The sequence below is a fragment of the Heterodontus francisci genome, chromosome 32 (genome assembly GCF_036365525.1).
Source record: "Heterodontus francisci isolate sHetFra1 chromosome 32, sHetFra1.hap1, whole genome shotgun sequence".
In the NCBI taxonomy this organism is placed as follows: domain Eukaryota; kingdom Metazoa; phylum Chordata; class Chondrichthyes; order Heterodontiformes; family Heterodontidae; genus Heterodontus; species Heterodontus francisci.
This window is the reverse complement of record NC_090402.1, coordinates 5,569,041-5,585,586: the sequence shown is the minus strand read 5'-3', so window position 1 is coordinate 5,585,586 and position 16,546 is coordinate 5,569,041. Positions and strand designations below refer to the sequence as shown.

General features: G+C 46.8%; 1 protein-coding gene across 2 annotated transcripts in view; it reads right to left on the bottom strand.

The window, feature by feature from the left end:
* snapc4 (small nuclear RNA activating complex, polypeptide 4) overlaps positions 1-16,546 on the bottom strand; it is a 75,060-nt gene that overhangs the window by 26,097 nt on the left and 32,417 nt on the right. For both annotated transcript variants that reach the window (XM_068012066.1, XM_068012067.1), the window contains 6 exons: positions 16,191-16,338; positions 10,356-10,462; positions 9,408-9,502; positions 8,710-8,804; positions 7,436-7,521; positions 3,327-3,764 (listed from right to left, as the gene is read on the bottom strand). In XM_068012066.1, the coding sequence (XP_067868167.1) occupies positions 3,327-3,764; positions 7,436-7,521; positions 8,710-8,804; positions 9,408-9,502; positions 10,356-10,462; positions 16,191-16,338 (969 nt within the window). The remainder of the gene's footprint in view (positions 1-3,326; positions 3,765-7,435; positions 7,522-8,709; positions 8,805-9,407; positions 9,503-10,355; positions 10,463-16,190; positions 16,339-16,546) is intronic.

Sequence of the window (16,546 nt, the reverse complement as noted above, 5' to 3'; positions counted from 1 at the left end):
AGTTCCCTCCACTATCCCTGATCGGCCCTACCCTCACTCTGGCCATCCTCTTGTTCCTCACATAAGTGTAGAACGCCTTGGGATTTTCCTTAATCCTACCCGCCAAGACTTTTTCATGTCCCCTTCTAGCTCTCCTAAGTCCGTTCTTCAGTTCCTTCCTGGCTACCTTGTAACCCTCTAGAGCCCTGTCTGATCCATGCTTCCTCAACCTTAAGTAAGCTTCCTTCTTCCTCTTGACTAGCTGTTCCACATCTCTTGTCATCCAAGGTTCCTTCACCCTACCATCCCTTCCCTGCCTCATCGGGACAAACCTATCCAGCAGTCGCAGCAAGTGCTCCCTGAACAACCTCCACGTTTCTGTCGTGCATTTCCCTGAGAACATCTGTTCCCAATTTATGTCCCCAGTTCCTGCCTAATAGCATTGTAATTCCCCCTCCCCCAATTAAATATTTTCCCATCCCGTCTGCTCCTGTCCCTCTCCATGACGATAGTAAAGGTCAGGGAGTTGTGATCACTATCACCGAAATGCTCTCCCACTGAGAGATCTGCCATCTGGCCTGGTTCGTTGCCAAGCACCAAGTCCAACATAGTCTCCCCTCTAGTCGGCCTATCTACATATTGAGTCAGGAAACCTTCCTGGACACACCTGACAAAAACTGCTCCATCCAAACTATTTGCACTAAGGAGGTTCCAATCAATATTAGGGAAGTTGAAGTCACCCATGACAACAACCCTGTTACTTCTGCACCTTTCCAAAATCTGCCTCCCAATCTGTTCCTCCATGTCTCTGTTGCTATTGGGGGGTCTATAGAAAACTCCCAACAAAGTGACTGCTCCTTTCCTGTTTCTGACTTCCACCCATAATGACTCAGTAGACAAACCCTCCTCGACGACCTCCCTTTCTACAGCTGTGATACTATCCCTGATTAACAATGCCACTCCCCCACCTCTTTTACCTCCCTCCCTATTCCTTTTGAAACATCTAAACCCCGGTACATCCAACATCCATTCCTGCCCCTGTGATATTCACGTTTCCGTAATGGCCACAACATCGTAGCTCCAAGTACTGATCCATGCTCTAAGTTCATCACCCTTATTCCTGACACTTCTTGCGTTAAAATAGACACACATCAACCCATCATACTGGCTGCAACTTTGCCTTGTCAACGGTCTAACCTTCCTCACAGACTCTCTGCACTCGGTATCTGCCTGTTCAACAGCTACCCCATCCACTGATCCGTGGCTCCGGTTCCCATCCCCCTGTCAAACTAGTTTAAACCCTCCCGTAGAGCTCTAGCAAACCTCCCGCCCAGGATATTGGTGCCCCTCCAGTTCAGAAGCAACCCGTCCTTCTTGTACAGGTCCCACCTTCCCCAGAAGGTATCCCAATGATCCACATATCTGAATCCCTCCCTCCGACACCAGTTCTGTAGCCACGTATTCAGCTGCACTCGCTCCCTGTTTCTAGCCTCACTAGCACGTGGCACCGGTAACAATCCTGAGATTACTACTCTGCTCGTCCTGCCTTTCAGCTTCCAACCTAACTCCCTATATTCGCTTTTCAGGTCCTCATCCCTTTTCCTTGCTATGTCATTGGTACCGATATGTACCACGACCTCTGGCTGCTCCCCCTCCCCCTTAAGAATCCTGTGGACTCGATCAGAGACATCCCTGACCCTGGCACCCGGGAGGCAACATACCATCCGTGAGTCTCGTTCGCAACCACAGAATCTCCTGTCTGTTCCTCTAACCGTTGAATCTCCTATCACTATCGCTCTCCTATTCTCCCCCCTTCCCTTCTGAGCCACTGAGCCAGGCTCAATGCCAGAGACCTGGCCACTGTGGCTTTCCTCTGGTACTTATAATTCGACACCTACTGAGACTTGTGAAAGTTTTTGAGCGAGGAGCTAATGTTTGTAATCATTTTACAATAAATGTGAAACTGAGGAAAGACAGGCTCCAGGATCATCCTTCCAAAACAAGCATTCTGGAAATGTATTGAATTCTCTTCACTTACTTGGATGAGTGCAGCTCCAATACTCAAGAAGCTTGATGCCATGCAAGGCAAAACAGCCCGCTGTATTGGCATCCCATCCACCACCTTCAACATTCGCTCCCTCCACCACTGACGCACAGTGGCAGCAGTGTGTACCATCTACAAGATGCACTGCAGCAACTCACCAATGCTCCTTTGACAGCACCTTCCAAATCCACGAACTCTACCACCTAGAAGGACAAGGGCAGCAAATGCATGGGAACACCACCACCTGCAAGCTCCCCTCCAGGTCACTCGCTATCCTGACTTGGAACTATATATCACTGTTGCTGGGTCAAAAACCTTGAACTCCTTCCCCAACAGCACCATGGGTGCAATTACGCCATACAGACTGCAGCGGCTCAAGAAGGCGGCACACCACCACCTTCTCATGAGCAATTAGGCCTTGCCAGCAACGCTCATATCCCAAGAACAAAAAAAAAACCCTCCTCGGCAGCGCATTCCAGATCATCATAACTCACTGTGTAAAAAAGGTATTTCCTCAGGTCACCTCTGATTCGTTTGCTAATCACCTGGATTCTGTCCTCTGGTTAGCAATCCTCCTGCTGGAGATTCTTTACAGGTAGGTAATGGTTATTTCAATGGATTAATAATCCAGAGCATGTGACTTCAAACTGCACCAGGGACAGTTTGAAATTTGGGATCAGGTAAAAGTGACCATGAAACTGTCGGATTGTCATTAAAAACCCATCTGGTTCACCAATTCCCTTTGGGGAAGTAAGCCGACCGTCCTTACCCAGTCTGGGCCTGAATGCGATTCCAGACCCACACTAACTGCCCTCTGAAGAGGCTGAAGGCAGCTACTCAGTTATATCAAAGCCACCCAGATTTTAACAACTGAATTCAAATGCTCAGACTGCAACTGTGGAATATGAACTCATGCTCACTGAGTTATACTCAGTGAGGACAGTAATACAACCACTACACTGCCATACTCTCCCGTTCACCAGGTTGAATGCCCCACACAGAGAAAAGCCCCCAAGTGAGCTTTTAACACAAAGATGATATTTTTGGGAGGAAAGAAGGGGAGAAAGAGGAGACTTGACCCAGAAAACCAGCATATTAACTTCACCTCTCCCAAAACATTAGTTTTTAAGAAAAACTAATATTTCCCTCCAGGCAACCTGTAACATTTAAAGTAAGTGATCAAAAGGATGCATTCTCACTGAGCTCAAAAGAAATGCACAGTACACGTAAAGTGCTTAAAACATTTTGATTTTTTAAAAAAAGTTTGGAAGGTGATCCAATTCCTTCCATTGAAGATGCTCACCTCTCTCAGACTCTTGTCCGGTTCACTTGCATTTGGAACAGCACTGGCTGGGTGGGAGAAGCTTTTCCAGATCTTGCTAGATCTGGGTCTCCCGAGAAGGTTCTGACCTTCGCTCTTCACACTTGCCGTGTTGCCGCCTCGGCAGTTTTCTGATTTCTCAGGTGCCGCCGGCTCTTTTTCAACAACTGGGACCCATCGGTCCACATCCAGCACGATGGACTCGGCCAGATTCCTGTAGCTCATCCTCCGTTTCTTCCGTTCCAGCTCCTGGGCTTCTTCTGGATTTTCCTCTTCCTCCTGCTCATCCTCTGTCTCCTCCATGAATTTGACATCCTCCGAGGAGAATTCTGAGGACTCTGAGCTGCTTTCCCGTCTCTTCCTTGTAATGCGTCGGCATCTCCTTTTTTGCCGGGGCTTAGCCTGGGCCCTTTCCTTGGCCTGAAAATAAATGAACTCATTTTTTTTTAAATCCAGAATTTGAAAAGGTAGGTCAAACTCAAGACGTCCCAAAGCACTTTACAGCCAATGAGGTACTTTTGACATTTAGTTACTGTTGTATCTCCAGGAGAGGGCGATTCTGATCAACCTAACTATTCAGGAATTCATTCTGTTTCAACACTAGGGACTCTCATCAAATCTTACTGCTGACCAGCACACATACAAATGCATATTTAAAATATTAGCCATCTGTGGCAACTGCTTAGCTGGTGACAGTTTTGTGTAGAGTCAGTTCTTTTACTTGCAGTCACTACTGAGCTAGCTGATTTCAGCTGGGATAATGTGGATGTCACTACAGAGCGATCAAACACAGAAACCGTGACTCTTCCCTCACCCCTCCTCACCCAGGGATCAACTGTAATTCAACAATCCTCACCTGGTCTGACATCAGCCAACTCAGCATAGGCCAGAATTGAATCGGAGACCCTCTGAGCTGTATGGGTTAATATAACACTAGATGACTCCTTTACCCACAGGGGTATGATGGAGGTCTCATTAGTGCCCACAAAGGATGATTCAGGATATGATTGACCATTACTTAGAGTTATAGAGTCGTACAGCATAGAAACAGGCCCTTTGGCCCACCGCGTCCATGCCGACCATAATGCCGATCTGTACTAATCCCACCTGCCTGCATTAATTCCATATCCCTCTATGCCTTGCTCATTCAAGTACCTGTCCAGATGCCTCTTAAATGTTGCTACTGTTCCTGCCTCCACCACCTCCTCAGGCAGCTCATTCCAGATACCCACTATTCTTTGTGTGAAAAATTTACCCCTTGGATTCCCTTTAAACCTCCTCCCTCTCACCTTAAATCTATGCCCTCTAGTTTTAGTCACCTACCATGGGAAACAGACTCTGGCTATCTACCCTATCTATGCCTCTCATAATTTTATATACCTCTATCATGTCCCCCTCTCAGCCTCCTTCACTCCAGGAAAAACAGACCCAGCCTATCCAATCTCTCTTTATAACTCAAGCCCTCCAAACCAGGCAGCATCCTTGTGAATCTTTTCTGCACCCTCTCTAGCTTAATCACATCTTTCCTGTATGCGGCGACCAGAACTGCACACAGTACTCCAAATGCAGCCTAACCAACATTATGTACAACTGTAACATGACGTACCAACTCTTGTACTCAATGCCTCGGCCGATGAAGGCAAGCATGCCATACGCCTTCTTCACCACCCTGTCTACCTGTGTTGCCACTTTCAGGGAATTATGTACTTGCACCCCAAGGTCTCTCTGCTCAAGAACACTCCCCAAGGCCCTGCCATTCACTGTATTTGTCCTGCCCTGGTTTAACTTCCCAAAATGCATCACTTCACACTTGTCTGCATTAAATTCCATTTGCCAATCCCTTGCCCACTTTCCCAGTTGATCTATATCCTGCTGTAACCTTAGACAACCTTCTTCACTGTCCACTATACCACCAATTTTAGTGTCATCTGCAAACTTACTAATCGTGCCCCCGACATTCACATCCAAGTCATTAACATATATGACAACAGAGGGCCCAGCACTGATCCCTGCAGCACACCACTGGTCACCGGCCTCCAATCTGAAAAACAACCCTCCACTACCACCCTCTGCCTCCTTTCACTAAGCCAATATTGTATCCAATTTACTAGTTCACCCTGGATCTCATGTGTTCGAACCTTCCAGACCAGCCTACCATGCGGGACCTTGTCAAAGACCTTGCTAAAGTCCATGTAGACAACGTCCATCGTCCTGCCCTCGTCAATCTTCTTGGTCACCTCCTCAAAAAACTCAATCAAATTCGTGAGATATGATTTCCCACGCACAAAGCCATGCTGACTATCGCTAATCAGACCTTGCCTTTCCAAATGCATATAAATCCTGTCTCTCAGAATCCCTTCCAATAACTTTCCCACCACTGATGTAAGGCTCACCGGCCTGTAGTTCCCTGGCTTATCCCTGCTGCCCTTCTTAAATAAAGGCACAACATTAGCTATCCTCCAGTCTTCCGGTACCTCACCCGTGGCTAACGATGATACAAAAATCTCTGCCAGGGCCCCAGCAATCTCCTCCCTTGCTTCCCATAGCATCCTAGGATACACTTGGTCAGGCCCTGGGGATTTATCCACCTTAATGCGCTTCAACACCTCCTCCTTTGTAATGTTGATATGCTCCAGGATATCGGTGTTCCCTCCCTTGAACTCACTAGCTTCCATGACCTTCTCCATGGTGAATACAGACGAGAAGTATTTATTTAAGACCTCTCCCATTTCCCGTGGCTCCACACATAGATTGCCACACTGATCCTTACGGGGACCTACTCTCTCCCTAGCTACCCTTTTACTCTTAATATACTTATAGAATCTTATAGGATTCTCCTTTATCTTATCTGCCAGTGAAATCTCATGGCCCCTTTTCACCCTCCTAATTTCCTTCTTAAGTGTAGTCCTACATCCCCTATACTCCTCGAGGGACTCGCTTGATCCCAGCTGCCTATACCTGATCCCAGGTCTTTGTCCTGACCAGACCCTCAATATCCCTCGTCAACCAAGGTTCCCTAAACTTGCAAGCCTTGCCCTTCAATCTAACAGGAACTGCCGGCCCTGAACTCTTCCTATCTCACTTTTAAAAGCCTCCCACTTGCCAGACGTCCCTTTACCTGAAAACAGCCTCTCCCAATAAACTTTTGAGAGTTCCTGTCTGATGCCATCGAAATTAGCCTTCCCCCAATTTAGGACTTCAACTGGAGGACCAGTCCTATCCTTTTCCATAACTATCTTGAAGCTAATAGAGTTATGGTCACTGGTCCCAAAGTGCTCCCCCACTGACACATCAACCACCTGCCCATCCTCATTTCCTAACAGGAGGTCGAGTGTAGCCCCTTCTCTAGGGCCATCCACATACTGCTTCAGAAAACTATCCTGGACACACTTAAATTCTTCCCCATCTGATCCCTTAGCACTAAGGCAGTCCCAGTCAATATTAGGGAAGTTAAAATCACCTACTATTACAACCCTATAATTCCTACACCTATCTGTGATTTCCCTACATATATGCTCCTCCATTTCCCTCTGACTATTCGGGGGCCTATAGTATAATCCCAAAGTGATCACCCCTTTCTTATTTCTAAATTCTACCCATATGGCCTCGCTGGACATTCCCCCCGGGATATCCTCTCCAAGTACTGCCGTGAGGTCCTCCCTAATCAATAGTGCAACTCCCCCTCCTCTCTTACCTCCACCTCTGACACGCCGGAAGCATCGGTACCCCGGAACATTGAGCTGCCAATCCTGCCCATCCCGCAACCACGTTTCCATAATAGCTATAATATCACAATCCCATGTACCGATCCATGCTCTGAGTTCATCTGCCTCATCTGTAAGGCTTCTTGCATTAAAGTAAATGCAGTTTAGCCTACCAGACCTTCCACGCTCCCTGTCCTTGGAACAGGAACTTCCATTAATTTGAGACACCCAACAACTGAGGAGGAACACCCAAACTTTCATTAATTATGCAGCAATTTCATTACAACAGGAACATTCTAGTGCAGTACATGGAGACTCAAAGGATTTCACTATAAGCTGGCTTTCATTGCATTAACGGTAAAGAGACCCCAGTGTGTAGACTCATACCTTAATGCCTGATATTATTTTCCATTTGCTGAGACACTGAGTTTCCGTTCGGCCCGCCATCTCTGCAGCTATCTTGGACCACTTACCTGTAAAAAAAAAATGAAAATGTATTCAAAACAGAGTATGGGTAGAGTAACAGTATTTAGTAAACTAGCATTCACCATATGGAACAGAGACGCACATTGCCTGTACCACCACCTAGTGGGCCCTCAGGAGATTTTCCTGCTCCACAGTTTGAGCAATCAGGGCAGTCACAGAGTCATAAACCATCTCCAGTTCTAAGTTACTGAGCTAGAGTGACAGTGGGAGACTGTTCACATGAGGGGAATAGGGGAACACAGGGGCATGTTTCCCACGTGCAGTAGGCTGGCCAACTGTCTCCTATTGAGTGAGACACCACACTGAAACTGGTTACCCCAGCGAAGTCATTGTTACCACTATTCAAAGCCCTCCCCGACCGTACCAAATTCCTCTGGCCATCCTGTCTCCTCCGCCGATTCCTACTGCCCTATCAAATGGCCATTCTTTCAGGTCACTTGTTCTCTGCACCACACCTCCCCTCCCCACTTTCAGAAAACCCTCATCTTCAACCTTGCTCGAATGCATTCCGCACACTCAGCATCCACCATTCTCCCTTCACCTGCGTCAATGAACCCTCCTGTTCACAAGGGCCAGCAGCGGAAGTATGGCTGTGTGCGTTTTCTGCACCCCCAAGAATGTTCAGCAACTAAACCCAAGCTGTTCAGAACACAGCCTGCTCCTAGCTCACAAAATTGGAGGAGAGAGGTATGGAGCATTCGAATGTGGGAAGGGAATGTTAGTTTAGCCCCTGGGACCTGGGATTAGGGAAGAAACAAAAGACAGCAACTGTGTGTAGAGTTTAGTGGGAGCAACTCAGACGACTTGTGAAATTTTACTTAACGTATTTGGTCTTCATTTTCAATGTTCGATGTTAGAAATTGTTTATTTACTGCTTTAACTGTGGGCAGTTAAGCCAGTAATAGGCAAACTTCTGCAGGTTAGAATACAGGATAGAATACTCAATTCAGAAGACATGGGTCAATTAAGGACTGCCAGAAATTCATTAAAAAAAGTCATGCCTGATAAATTAAAGGGTTAGTTGAGGATATAATGGAGTGTATTGTTAAAGGAAAGGCAGAATTGGCACCGTACACGTTAACTGGTACCTCAGTGAATCACTACTTCAGGAGATGGGATGGGAAGAGGAAGCAAAGTGACCTTTCAGGAGTGTATAAGTGCGCCTCATCTCTTACCAACTCCATGCTTTTCAATCAGTGCTCTGAAATCTCTCTCTTCCTCTGGTAACCATTTCCCTCTCCTCACATTACGGTTCAAAGTGTTCAGGAACCTGTGAAAGATTGAATACAGTCACTATCTAACCCACAAGGCCCTGCCCCCAGCAATTTACAATCATCCTTGATTTAAAATTTTTTGCCCACAACTGGTTAAAAAGACAATCTGTCTCCTCGCCCTGGCCCGAACAGGACAGTTTGTCTCAGCCACAGCAGATCCTCTACCACCAAATACAGGGCCAGCTTCCTTGCCTCAAGATAAAACCACCACCAATGGCAATTGGTGAAAGGGACAGCCAATCAAGTGACCAAACCTCAGGCTCAAGAGAGCTGGGCTGAGGCTTGATCCCGGCCTGTGCAGATATCATTGATTAGCACCGACTGGCAGAGGGGATGCAATTGGCTTCAGTGCCTCTGGACATTTATAGGGTGGTGGGTGGACGGGGGGATAAGAGTGGGAGATGACAGGAAGTGTCAATGCTCTGCACCACTCCCAATCCCCATCCGGTAGACTCTGCTGGAATGTCAATGTTGGGTGGGGAGGAATGGACTGTCAAATGATGTGCTGAGACCCACAGGATAGTAATCAGAATCTGTGACCTGGGATGATTTCCCCCTCCCTTGCCTCCTGCTGCCCTGCAAAAATAAAAACCACACACCTGCCTCTGCACTGAGCATCAATCCTTCCAGGGACGTCTTCCTGGATCTTGAACCAGTCCCGAGTTCCATATTTCGCCACTGCCTTCAGAAGCAGCTGGAAAACAAATCATCTTAAAGACCTTCACTGCATCAGCCCCTTAATCCTCAACTCCAGTGAAAGACGGCCCAAACCTGAAGTCTCTCTTCATCACACTACCCTTCACCCAATGTAATCATCTAGAGAATCCAAGATGTGCCTTTCCTATTGTTTTTATACCCTTCATTTAATGGTGTCCAAAGCTGATCAATATTACCTTGCTGCTTTTGGATTATATAGCTTCAAATACAAAGTGAAGGATTCCCTTTGTCTTTTCATCCACATGGATTAAGGTGTGGAGATATTAAAGGAAAGATCCAGCTGATGGCAGCAAAAGCAACTGCATCACCCAGTCCCATAGACCTGAAATTACCAGATACCAGTGATCAGCATTCACGGACTTTGGTGGGAAGAGGGAACAGATTGAAGCAGGAAGGGCTACTCCTCCCCATTGCCATCCTCAATGTAGCTTTCAGGTTAGCACAGGGCTGGGTTCAGTTGCGAGGCACTACATAAGAACATACAAAACAGGAGCAGTAGGCAATATGGCTTCTCGAGCCTGCTCTGCCATTCAATACGATCACAGCTGATCCGATATTGGAAGGAAGCTGCTGTAATCATGCCTTTGGGAAGGAAGAGAGGTGGGGAAAAAATAAGCAGAGGTGGGGGTGGTCCCAAGGTTAATAGAAGAGGATGAGTCAGTACAGCCTGCTGTCACATTCTACCACAACTCAATCACAAGGTGCTGCTGCCTGGTGATCCATGGCCTCTGCCTTGTTTTGGTACCTGGTTTTTGGGCAGGGGGTGGCAGGGGAAAAGGGCAGGGGAAAAAAAAAAAGAGAGAAATGGCCAACAGCCAGAAATAACCTACCTCATCTTCTGCTGGTGTCCAAGGCCCCCTCTTCAGTGTGGGATCCAGCGTCTTTGACCAGCGGTACAACAGCTGGCTACCATTTCGCCCCTCCATAAAATATGCAACTGCAATGACAAACCATATGAGTCTTAAATTTCTGGATCTTATCCATATGCACCATTCATATCAAGATCCTCTAATCTGCGCTAGGGAATAGTTCCCATCAAAAGGCTGAAGTTATTTGGGTACATGCTCCTTTTGGTGCACAATGGGATACATAGTTTACTTGCCCCATTTCCCCTGATGACACTGATGCGTGCTGGAGGTCATTCTCAATGGGTCACAGTCCTGGAACTCCCTCCTTTATAGCACTGTGGGAGTATGTACATCCAAACTGCAGAAGTTCAAGGTGGCAGCTCATTACCTACCACCTTCTCAAAGGGCAGTTGGGGATGGCAGTAAATGCTGGCCTTGCCAGCAATGCCCACATCCAAGAATTCATAAATAAATCAAAGGCACCCACTGTGTCCACACTTCAGGTGAAAGCCCAATGAATATTGGCAGTCTATCTGACCTTGAGAAATGTTATAGCTCACCCTGATTCAGGTCTACCAGAGGTTTGTGGCTAGCGATCAGGACCAGGAACTGCAGCTGACTTTCCTCTCCATAGCCCAGTTCATTTGCAGTCTCTCCTAAGTGGTGCACCAGTAGAGATAAACTAACTTATCACAGGCCGGGGATTGAACTGGGGACCTTGCAGGTCTTTAGGTGCCAGTAGCAGCCAGCGGGCAGGATATTTACCCACTGAGCTATCAAGGGAAAATCCTAATGCACAGAATCCTCAGTTGGCCAGCAAGCACCTTAGGAATGGAAACTCTGGATGATATTGCCTCCCAGACCAAAGGACACAGAGCCCTGAGGACACACTGGACCGAAGAGCACAGAGTCCCGAGGCCACACTGGTTGAGGGCATATGATTCAGAACCTGGGATCTTTCACGTCTGAACAACTCAGATCAGATCACTGGGGCCCATAGGCCAACCTTTTTGCCAAAAGACGTGAGCAGGTGGCCCACAGACTGTGTGTCTGGCACAGTGGGAATGCAGCGATGGAGCTGACCCTCAAATAACAAACCATTTGGTTGCAGCTCACGGTCATCCAGCAGGCAAGAAGTTTCCTTGGCAGCAGATCCAAAAGGAACCAAAAACATAGCTCGTGTATATGCTGACTTACCAACTGAAGTTCTGCTGAATGCTCAGGGGTTGCGAACGTGCAGGGAGTGCAGATAGCTTTCAGGGCACTGGGTGGAAATGCAAGCATTCCTGCTCCCGATCACCATCCAGTGCATGGGTGCCAGAAGCAGGATCAGGTTTGGCCTATGATAGTCTCCGTGGTTGGATTTCCTACCAATACTGGCTATCTGGACTCACATTCAAGTTTGAGGGGAAAATTTCTATTTGTTCTTCGGTTGTAAGTGTCACTGGCAAGGCCAGCTTTTATTGCCCATCCCCAATTGCCCTTGAGAAGGTGGTGGTGAGCTGCCTTCTTGAACCGCTGCAGTCCATGTGGTGTAGGTAGACCCACAGTGCTTTAGTTTGTAGCAGTTTGCTGCAACCGAGTGCCTTGCTAGCCTATTTCAGAGGACAGTTAAAAGTTAACTGTATTGCTGTGGATCTGGAGTCAAATAGAGGCCAGACCAGGCAAGGATGGCATATTTCCTTCCCTGAACGACATTAACAAACCAGAAGGGCTTTTTAATGACAATCCAGTAGTTTCACGATTATTAACGAGACTAACATTTTAGTCCAGAGTTATTAACTAATTGGATTTAAATTCCCCCAGCAGAGGTGGTGGGATTTGAACTAATGTCCCTGGAGCATTAGCCTGGGCCTCTGGATTATTAGTCCATAGAATCATTGAAAATAGGAGCAGGAGTAGGCCATTCGGCCCTTCGAGCCTGCTCCACCATTCATTATGATCATGGCTGATCCTCCAACTCAGTAGCCTATTCCGGCTTTCGCTCCATACCCTTTGACCCCTTTAGACCCAAGAGCTATATCTAACTCCTTCTTGAAAACATACAATGTTTGGGCCTCAACTGCTTTCTGTGGTAGTGAATTCCACAGGTTCACCACTCTCTGGGTGAAGACATTTCTCCTCATCTCAGTCCTGCAAGGTTTACCATGTATCCTTAGACTATGACCCCTGGTTCTGGACTCCCCCACCACCGGGAACATCCTTCCTGCATCTACCCCGTTAGAATTTTATAGGTTTCTATGAGATCCCCCCTCAATCTTCTGAACTCCAGCGAATATAATCCTAACCGATTCAATCTCTCCTCAAACGTCAGTCCCACCATCCCAGGAATCAGTCTGGTAAACCTTTGCTGCACTCCCTCTATAGCAAGAACATCCTTCCTCAGATACGGAGACCATGCACACAATATTACAGGTGTGGCCTCACCAAGGCTCTGTATAATTGCAGCAAGACATCCCTGCTCCTGTACTCGAATCCTCTCGCTATGAAAGCCAACATACCATTTGCCTTTTTTAATCGCCTGTTGCGCCTGCATGCTTACCTTCAGCGACCGGTGTACGAGAACACCCAGGTCTCGCTGCATATTCCCCCCTCTCAGTTTATAGCCATTCAGATAATAATCTGCCTTCTTGTTTTTGCTACCAAAGTGGATAACCTCACATTAATGATTTAGATGAGGGAACTAAATGTAATATCTCCAAATTTGCAGATGACACAAAACTGGGTGGGAGGGTGAGTTATGAGGAGGATGCAGAGAGGCTTCAGGGTCATTTGGACAAGTTGAGTGAGTGTGCTAATGCTTGGCAGATGTAGTATGTTGTGGATAACCTCACGTTTATCGATAAATGTGAGGTTATCCACAACATACTGCGTCTGCCATGCATTAGCCCACTCACTCAACTTGTCCAAATGACCCTGAAGCCTCTCTGCATCCTCCTCATAACTCACCCTCCCACCCAGTTTTGTGTCATCTGCAAATTTGGAGATATTACATTTAGTTCCTCATCTAAATCATTAATGTATATTGTGAATAGCTGGGGTCCTAGCACCGATCCCTGCGGTACCCCACTAGTCACTGCCTGCCATTCGGAAAAAGACCCATTTATCCCTACTCTTTGTTTTCTGTCCGCCAACCAATTTTCTATCCATCGCAATACACTACCCCCAATCCCGTGCACTTTAATTTCTTATGTTAATCTCTTATGTGGGACTTTGTCGAAAGCCTTCTGAAAGTCCAAATAAACCACATCCACTGGCTCCCTCTCATCAACTCTACTAGTTACATCCTCGAAGAATTCTAGTAGATTTGTCAAGCATGATTTCCCTTTCGTAAATCCATGCTGACTCTGCCCGATTCTACCACTGTTCTCCAAGTACTCTGCTATAAAATCTTTGATAATGGACTCTAGAATTTTCCCCATTACCGACGTCAGGCTGACTGGTCTATAATTCCCTGCTTTCTCTCTACCTCCCTTTTTAAATAGTGGGGTTACATTAGCTACCCTCCAATCTGTAGGAACTGTTCCAGAGTCTATAGAATCTTGGAAGATGACTACCAATGCAGTCACTATTTCTCGGGCCACTTCCTTAAGTACTCTGGGATGCATACCATCAGGCCCTGGGGATTTATCAGCCTTCAATCCCATCAATTTCCCCAACACCATTTCTCTACTAATACTGATTTCTTTCAGTTCCTCTCTCTCACTAAGCCCTGTGTTCCCCAACATTTCTGGTATGATATTTGTGTCCTCCTTTGTGAAGACAGAGCCAATGTATGCATTTAGCTGGTCAGCCATTTCTTTATTCCCCAAAATAAATTCCCCTGTTCCAGACTGTAAGGGACCTACATTTGTTTTCACCAATCTTTTTCTCTTCACATACCTATAGAAACTTTTACAGTCAGTTTTTATGTCCCCCGCAAGCTTGCTCTCGTACTCTATTTTCCCCTTCTTAATCAATCCCTTGGTCCTCCTTTGCTGAATTCTAAACTGCTCCCAATCCTCAGGTCTGTTGTTTTTCCTGGCAAATTTATATGCCTCTTACTTGGATCTAATGCTATCTCTAATTTCCCTTGTAAGCCATGGTTTGACTACCTTTCCCATTTTACTTTTGCGCCATACACGGATAAACAATTGTTGCAGTCCATTCATGTGCTCTTTAAATGTTTGCCATTGCCCATCCACCGTCATCCCTTTAAGTAACGTTTCCCAATCCGTCATGGTCAACTCACGCCTCATACCTTCGTAGTTTCCTTTACTGAGATTCAGGGCCTTTGTCTCAGAATCAACTACGTCACTCTCCATCTTCATGAAGAATTCTATCATATTATGGCCGCTTGTCCCCAAGGGGTCTCGCACCAGGAGACTGTCAATTATTCCTCTTTCATTACACGATACCCAGTCTAGGATGGCCTGTTCTCTAGTTTAGTTTAGTTTAGTTTAGTTTAGTTTAGTTTAGAGATACAGCACTGAAACAGGCCCTTCGGCCCACCGAGTCTGTGCCGACCATCAACCACCCGTTTTTACACTAATCCTACACTAATCCCATATTCCTATCACATCCCCACCTATCCCTCTATATATTTCCCTACCACCTACCTATACTAAGGGCAATTTCTAATGGCCAATTTACCCATCAACCTGCAAGTCTTTGGCATGTGGGAGGAAACCGGAGCACCCGGAGGAAACCCACGCAGACACAGGGAGAACTTACAAACTCCACACAGGCAGTACCCGGAATTGAACCCGGGTCGCTGGAGCTGTGAGGCTGCGGTGCTAACCACTGCGCCGCCCTATTGGTTCTAGTTGTATCTAGTTGGTTCCTCAACGTATTGGTCCAGAAAACCATCCCATATACACTCCAAGAATTCCTCCTCTACGGTATTGTGGCTAGTTTGATTTTCAGTAACATTACCACTATGTTATCGTGTACTCTAACATGCGTACGATTCTGGTCGCCACACTACCAGAATGATATGGAGGCTTTGGAGAGGGTACAGAAGAGGTTTACCAGGATGTTGCCTGGTCTGAAGGGTATTATGTATGAGGAGAAGTTAGATAAACCCAGACTGTTTTCATGGAACGACGGAGGTGGAGGGGCGACATGATAGAGGTTTGCAAAGTTATGAGTGGCATGGACAGAGTGGATCGTCAGAAGCTTTTTCCCAGGGTGGAAGAGTCAGTTACTAGGGGACATAGGTTTAAGGTGCAAGGGGCAAAGTTTAGAGGGGAAGTGCGTGACAAGTTTTTTTTACACAGAGGATGGTGAGTGCCTGGACCTTGCTGCCAGGGGAGGTGGTGGAAGCAGGTACGATAGCAACATTTAAGAGGCATCTTGACAAATACATGAATAGGATGGGAATAGAGGGATACGGACCCTGGAAGTGCAGAAGGTTTTAGTTTAGACAGGCATCATGATCAGCGCAGGCTTGGAGGGCCGAATGGCCTGTTCCTGTGCTGTACTGTTCTTTGTTCTTTGAGACAGGGGACTGTGCCTTTGGGTTAGAAGTAGGGGAGGGGTGGGGCCAGGACCCTCACTGCGGGGCTATGGAATACTTTCCGCTTTCTACAATTAGCATCATATATGTCTAGTGGAGGCAACATGCAAAGCAGAGTTCTCACTATACTGCCCTGTCAATTAACCGACATAAGGATCACCTTACACCGAGAGCTTCACTCTTTCTCCCAGCAGCACCCCAGTCACGTTCTTGGATACAAGCCTATCTGCGCACCCTACTTCACACTTTAGCCTTTAAAGCTGAGCAGACAGCTGTTCATCCGCAGACTCGGGGAAGTCGGACTCAAAAGGAGTACTCACTCTTAGTGTACGGAATGAAGCTTCCAACTCTCATTTTGTGCACCAGTTCAGTCAGCATTTGGTCCTCTTCCTCTGTCCATTCTTTCTTCCTCAGTTCCTTATTAAGCTCCTGGTATTTCTGAAGGCACATGAAAGCAGTACGGTTCGTCTGTAGCAGGAACAGGAGAGCGAGAAGGACAAAAAGTCAACTTTAACAGATTTTTAAAAGTCGCTTTTAAAACCGTGGCTGGGTTTGTTTATTCTGTGGTTACTTCATTTATTCACACAACCTCCCGAATGCCAGCTGAGACTCCAACTTTTGCCTCACAGTCACAAGGTACTGGGTTCAAGACCCACTTCAGGACTGGAATACAATC